Below are 6,578 nucleotides of genomic sequence, written 5' to 3' on the forward strand. Positions count from 1 at the left end.
TTTCTACACTAAAGAAAAAAAACCGTATCTCACGACGACTTCGACAAACAACCGACTTTACCCACACCAGCTTAGCCGTGACCTTAGCGCGATGATGCAAAATTTTATGCTGCAACCAACCGCAGCATAACTTTTGGCACTGTGCACTACACCACAGAACGTTTGAATGAACGACGTTTTCGAGTAACAGGGCGTCCATCAACATTTATCGTTTAAAGCTGAAGTTTAATATCCAGATTGCTGCAGAATAGAATAACTGTTAAATATCCAAATTTTGAACACAGTATTCAAGAGATATCAACAAAATGAGAATATAAATTATATATAAATTATAAAATCAAGCAAAAGTTCACTTCATTTTTTTAAAAATAACTCAAGTTTTACTTATAATACCTCTGGGTGATCATGTCAAATTTTCTCGGAAACACTAAGTAATTCTAAAAACAAAATGTTCTCTAATGCTCAGAAAAGCAATTAAACATCAAAAAGATATTGATTCATAGATAAATCGTACACTGTTTCTTAAAAATACAGTAACTTGAGTTTCGCCCATAATACTTCGGAGTGATAAATGTTTTCCGTGTAAAATTTTCTCACACATACGATAAGATTGTCAAAAGTAAAATCAAAATGTACTCTTTTGCTAAATAATACAATTTAATTTTTAAAATATGCTTAAAAACATATTTGGTAACACTGTCGCTCAGAATTGATGTATTTTTGGATTAATTTACTAAATTTCTTGAACAATAATGAATCAACTGAACCGGAACTGGAAGCCATTCGTTCACATGGTATACAAGTAGTATTACCTATAAGACATTGCGTCTATGGACGGTTCAAGTAGAACTGTCACATACTGATGAGTCGAAAACGAAACGTATCGGATAATCAATAATGAATCAGTTTGTTTCGTTACATTACGCTTAAATACATAAATAAAAGAAAATGACGGTTTTTGACAAAAAATGGCACTTTTGTCAAAAGGGGGGAATGTCTCAGGGGAATGTGAACGTCAAAAGTTTGCCTACAAATCATTAATTCATCATGGGGTAAAAATTTCTTTAACCCTGAAAAGATAATCACATTTCGATGTGCGTAAAAAGATGATCATGAATCAAATTGACTCCTGACTTTCAAATGATTGAAAATGTAACATTTTCTTTAAATAATCAAAGAATGGTCATTACGGTGTTAACACATCGATAAATAACAAAATCCAGAATTGGGTTGTTTAGCTATATCGGTTTTTATATCATTTGAAAGAGCTGCGTTTTCTAGGCAAACGTGATTTTCAAAAAAATTCTATATATTCAAAAAAATTCTATCGAAATCGCTACAACGACAATTCGCCCAACTGTCATTGTAGCGATTTAAAGCGATTTTTTAATCTTCATTTAAAAATCGAAGCACAATGATATAAAATTTGCAAAAAATCACGTTTTGTTCAGAAAATTACATTCTTTTAGCTGATATATAAAAATAAGAAATCTGTGGATAGCTAAACAACCCAATTGAGGTTCAAATATTTCTTTATAGATCATTGCACACGAAAAATAACCTCACTTTTCTGACACTTCTCACGGGTTTGTTTACAAGGTGTTCTATTCACTTTTTATGTGATCGGAGTGAAAATGAATGAGACGAGTACGATAAAGATGAGAAACTTCCTCGCCTATGCGAATTCGTTACTGTGATTTTTTTTGTTTATTCTTGGAAACGTTATTTTTAACAAGAAACTTCCGCTTTTTCATTCGAGCCGAAATTTTTTCTATATAAACAAACCCGCGACAAATGTCAAATCTATTTCTTCTTCTTGTTTTGTGACGTCTTCGTGCAATGATCTATTGATTAAAAAAAACGAGAGAAAACTGACGCACTGTAAGAAGAAAAGGTTGCAATATTGCTGAAATCATGTAGTGAAATTGACACAGACTATCTTTCCGATCTTTCCAGGGTTATAAATACTTGTATATGGCAATTATGGAACGTGAACTCTATATTTTAGGGGCGCATTTCGTTTCGAGTAACTCGAACAAAAATAAATGATCGCTGATGGGCGTTATCCCAACAAACAATTTTGTTAGATAACGGCTTGTTAAGCTAAAGTTCAGCCAAAATCCACTGAATAATAGCTTAATAAGCTGTAAATCAACAAAATTGTTTGTTGGGATGTTTCGTTTTTCATATTTTTTTCCGACATTGCGGGTTAGATGAGCACATCCCTGTCACGAATGTCATTCCCATACATTTTGCTTGAAGCCGTTTTTCTCTGGTTCTCTGGCCCGATTATACGTCAAAAGGCTGTCAGTGCTCGCGAAACAGCCGGTTAAGCTCCGTCCATGCGAGATCCACTGTTGCTGCAAGTGGTGTGTAGAAATGCGAAGCGCGAAGAGCGTTTGTTTTGTTTCGAAAGTTTTATGGATTTTGTGCAGGACATAAATGGTCACGTTCAAACATGTTCTAACACGTTCCGGATTACCCTACATTCAATATACTTAGAAGCATTAAAAAAATCCGCGTGTTACTGATGTGGCACAATGAACGGATCTTAAGACCATATTTTCAACACTAGCGCCATCATCATCAGCGGCGGCTTCAGGAAGCAGTTGCCATGACATAGATATGTAGATGAGCCGAAGGACAAATGACAGTGACAGCTCCTTTTGGGGTTAAAGCAAATTTGGGAGTATGTGACGTACTCGAAAATAGCGAAAATCGCTCGAATCGAGCTGCGCAATGCCACCCCAGTTGTTTTAGGGCCTAAGGGCGAACCTAAAAGAAAAGTGGCCAAGATGATACCCCGGTTTTCTCCAGGTTTTTTGCTCCAAACGTGATTGGCTGATTATGACAGCACGCGTGTGTGACAATCGTGACAATATTCAAAAACGGTTCAGCTTGCCGTGTTGCTAAACAGCTGGTGTTTGAGTAAGTGAAAGTGAAATATTGTGGACACAATTTTGTTTCGGTTACGGCAAACAAAAGCAAAAAAGAATTTGAATGAAAAGCCAAGCGTTTGGTTGTAAAAACTACTGTGGTTCCGGTCTGAGTATTGAATTTTATCGATTTCCCAAGGATACAGAAACTTATCGACAGTGGCTAAAAATATGCGAGAAATTTGAAAAAGATATTCCAAATTTGAAAACCTCACGCAACAGTGGAATATGCAGTGTAGGTATTTCTTTTTATTATCATGTTGTTTATTTAGTTGTTCGTTGTAACGTGAAATCAAGGTTTCCTTCAGTGTTTTGCCGAGTATTTTTCATTGTGTTCTTTTATTTTGTTTCGATTGAAGTCCGGGGAAGTGAGGAAAACAAGAAAAAAAAGTTTGACAGTAGAAGTATGATGATATAAATGTAGAGGAAATTTGGTTGTATTGTTTTATATGTTGTTTGTAATATAATTTTCATTGTTGTTTTAATAAAAAATAAAAATAATAATAAACACATAATTTTTTCTGGTTGCACTGGATTCTGCGTAGGGCAGACGAAAATAATGTTCAACCGTTGTTTCATAGCAAAGAAGAAGAGAAAGAAGCCACTTGGCCACTTTATAGACCATTTTACGAGACGTTCCTGAACATAATTCATGAATGAAATTTTGACAGAAACCTCGGAACCGCTGACATAACGCACGTAAAAGCAGTATCAATATCTGCAGGATCCGTGACACCTGTCAGTTCGTAAAATGGTCTCTTCTCTAAGGGGCAAACCACGGGATCGCTGTCAGCTACCATACATTTGACGCGTTATACCAACATCACTGGCACTGGCACCCGAAAAATGGGCAGTTTACCCTTATCTTATGTTGATTCGGGCAAACCGGCTAAATGTTGACTGCAATTATTAATAGCATATCAGACAGTTTTGAGCAATTTCTTAAGGTTTCCACATGGTATGCGATATTCTAAGTGATATTTAGTACATAAATAGTGTCCCAAAGCAAAGTGAAGCAAACTGTGACAGCAGAAAAAGTAGCTTTGGGACAAACGGTACAGAAATAGAGGCTACCATACCACTACCTTGGGGCAAACCAACCGAAAAGTGGTTGCCAGAATCGATGAGAAATGTAAGCAGTTTAAGAGCCAGGGGGGATTTACTGCTGTCAAATTTCATATATGTGTGCGTTATCGCAGATCAACTCTGGTCCATGAAGCTTGTTGGTGACGTTTGATAAATAACCTGTGTGTCGATTAAACTTCATCACTTTTCACCAAATACAGGTTGCTACCACAAAATTTCACATTCATTCATGAAAATTTTTCGCGATTTCTCGAGTTCTGCCAAAAAAAACGTTCCAATTACATTAAATTTTAGTTCGACCAAAACAAACAGACGGCTTGTTGCCTTATAAGTTGGTCACGGTTACACGATATTTGACAGATAGACTCCCCTTGTTAAGAGCCACACTAGTTTACTGAAAAGTCTCACCGTTCGATGTGACATTCACCATAACGGTGTGCGCTCTGTCGTCTCTCTATCATGCAATCTCTCTATATTTGACGCGTTGCCAACATCGCTGGTACCAGCACCAATTTATATTGACGATTGAGGAGTTCGATTTGATTTGTATATAATTTCTTCATGTTTAGAAAAATCAACAATCACATCAAGGATCTATTATGTTATGTAAAAATCATTTATCTTTTATAGTTATATAAGTCAATTATTTTTTACAAACAATTCAATAGTTCTTAAATGTCTATGATAACAAACACTTCACTTCTGTTCGGCTCAATGTTCTGATAAATCTTCATAGCCGAGTAGGTGATCGCTTTCACTTCCGTCCCCTGAGGATGTTTACTGAGGTCGAATTCCTCCCCGTAGCAGCGGCATTCGATGTAGAAATTTTCCGTGTCAAACTTGGTGATCTCTAATTTTTTACAAATCAGAAATGGTTCTGCCGAAAATAGAAACAGCAACTCGTCCAGAAAGCGAAATAGTAGATTTTCTAAATCATCTGTAGGCTCGGTTTTGATTTCGTAGCATGTTTTAATGTCCACCGTCGGTAGTTCCGTCATGTAGCCAAACATGGCCATCCCGCATTGCTCGAAAGCTTCTTTCAGTGTTTCGCCCCATGCGTGTAATCTGGTGGGTTGCAACATGAATTGAATTTTAAATGGAAAACAAAGTTCGAAGGATTTAGTACTTACTGAACATCTGCGGTGTGATCCAAATCTGTAATGTATATAAGGATCAAAGTAAGACTTAGTTAACTGCACGGAAATATGACACAAACTTACATTCATACTTGATTTCAGGAATTTCTTGTTCTTGCGAGTCCAAAGGCACTTCCATGGCAGTTTAGATCCAGAAATTAAATAATTAATGAGTTGAAGATGTTTTTTCTACACCGGCTCGCAATGGAAATAATTACTTTTACTTATATTTTATTTCAAAATATTTTTGATCACCTAAACTTAACGTTTTCATCAGTAACACGCCGAATATAGTTAAATCAAAACAAAAAAGTGACTCACTTCTTCTGTCATGTGTGCTCTTGTAACAAAATATACGCGATTGAGGTGTTCAAATTTTAGATCTCGATTCTTTCGATATTACGAATCGAAGTTATCGATACTGTAAAACAACGGTACATAACAGGGGAGTGCTACCGTCAAAATTTTGCCTACCAATCATAAATTCATCATGGCATAAAAATTTTACACTGTTCGTTCGCTAACTGGGCTTTGGGCACAGAACAGAAGGTCAACTTCAGGTATATGATCGAACAGAAAGTGCACACAAAAAGAACTGAAAAATGACAATTGAATTTTCTGTGCTCTCGGGCAATATATATTTGTCGTGTACGTTTATGCCGCTTTGCCAGTGGTATAATGTGGCATAATTTATTCGATGTTTTGAATTGACGGTTATTTCAACAGTTTAACCCGTTTAATACAATCTATTACGTTCGATGCAAAAACGTTATGGGAAAAATTCGAAATTATTCACATTTGTGGAGTTTCATATTACAATAGTTTAACGAAGGTCTTGTAATCGACAAATGTTGATCTGAAACACGAACAACAATCAATGTTATTGAAAAATCGTGCGTTTCGAACCGTTAATGTTGCAATTCTTCCATTTACAATTGTACCATGTATTATCGACGGTTATTTTTGAAAATTGTTAACATATAAAATGCAGCTCGTGAGTTCTACAATTATCTATGCCGGTATCTGAGTCAGCTGTTTTGAAGGATGCTAGGGGCAAGACACTGCGTAACCCAATAGGTGATTAGTAATCCTAACAAAAGAAACAACCGGTGTCATCTTGCAACCTGGATAGCTCAATCCAACGAGTGAAAGTCTTTCACTAGTTGGGCTACGAATTTAGTGCAACGAGCAAAATTTTATTGTATTCATTGTTACTAAGTGTTTATCGTTGCATTTTCAGACACTCCTCTAGTTACATCAAAACTCTTTGGAGTCATATTATCGTCGTTGTGATGTTGGTGTATAGAAACATAGTAAAACGGTATGTCAAAAGTAACCTGCTATATTGAAAAAAAATGCCAAAAACTAAAGTTGTTTATTAAAATAACCGATGACCAAAATTCATCGCATCTTATAATAT

The 6,578-nt window shown here is 35.9% G+C and overlaps 1 protein-coding gene across 1 annotated transcript; it reads right to left on the minus strand.

The window, feature by feature from the left end:
* Positions 1–4,617: 4,617 nt before the first annotated feature.
* LOC129730062 (protein archease-like) lies at positions 4,618–5,497 on the minus strand. Its single transcript, XM_055689082.1, has 3 exons — positions 5,243–5,497; positions 5,153–5,177; positions 4,618–5,087 (listed from the first exon to the last, which is right to left on the minus strand). Exons 1-3 carry the CDS (start codon positions 5,295–5,297, stop codon positions 4,694–4,696), a joined length of 474 nt encoding a protein of 157 aa, XP_055545057.1. The 5' UTR covers positions 5,298–5,497; the 3' UTR covers positions 4,618–4,693.
* Between the last annotated feature and the right edge of the window lie 1,081 nt (positions 5,498–6,578).

The sequence above is a fragment of the Wyeomyia smithii genome, chromosome 3 (assembly GCF_029784165.1).
Source record: "Wyeomyia smithii strain HCP4-BCI-WySm-NY-G18 chromosome 3, ASM2978416v1, whole genome shotgun sequence".
Lineage (NCBI taxonomy): Eukaryota > Metazoa > Arthropoda > Insecta > Diptera > Culicidae > Wyeomyia > Wyeomyia smithii.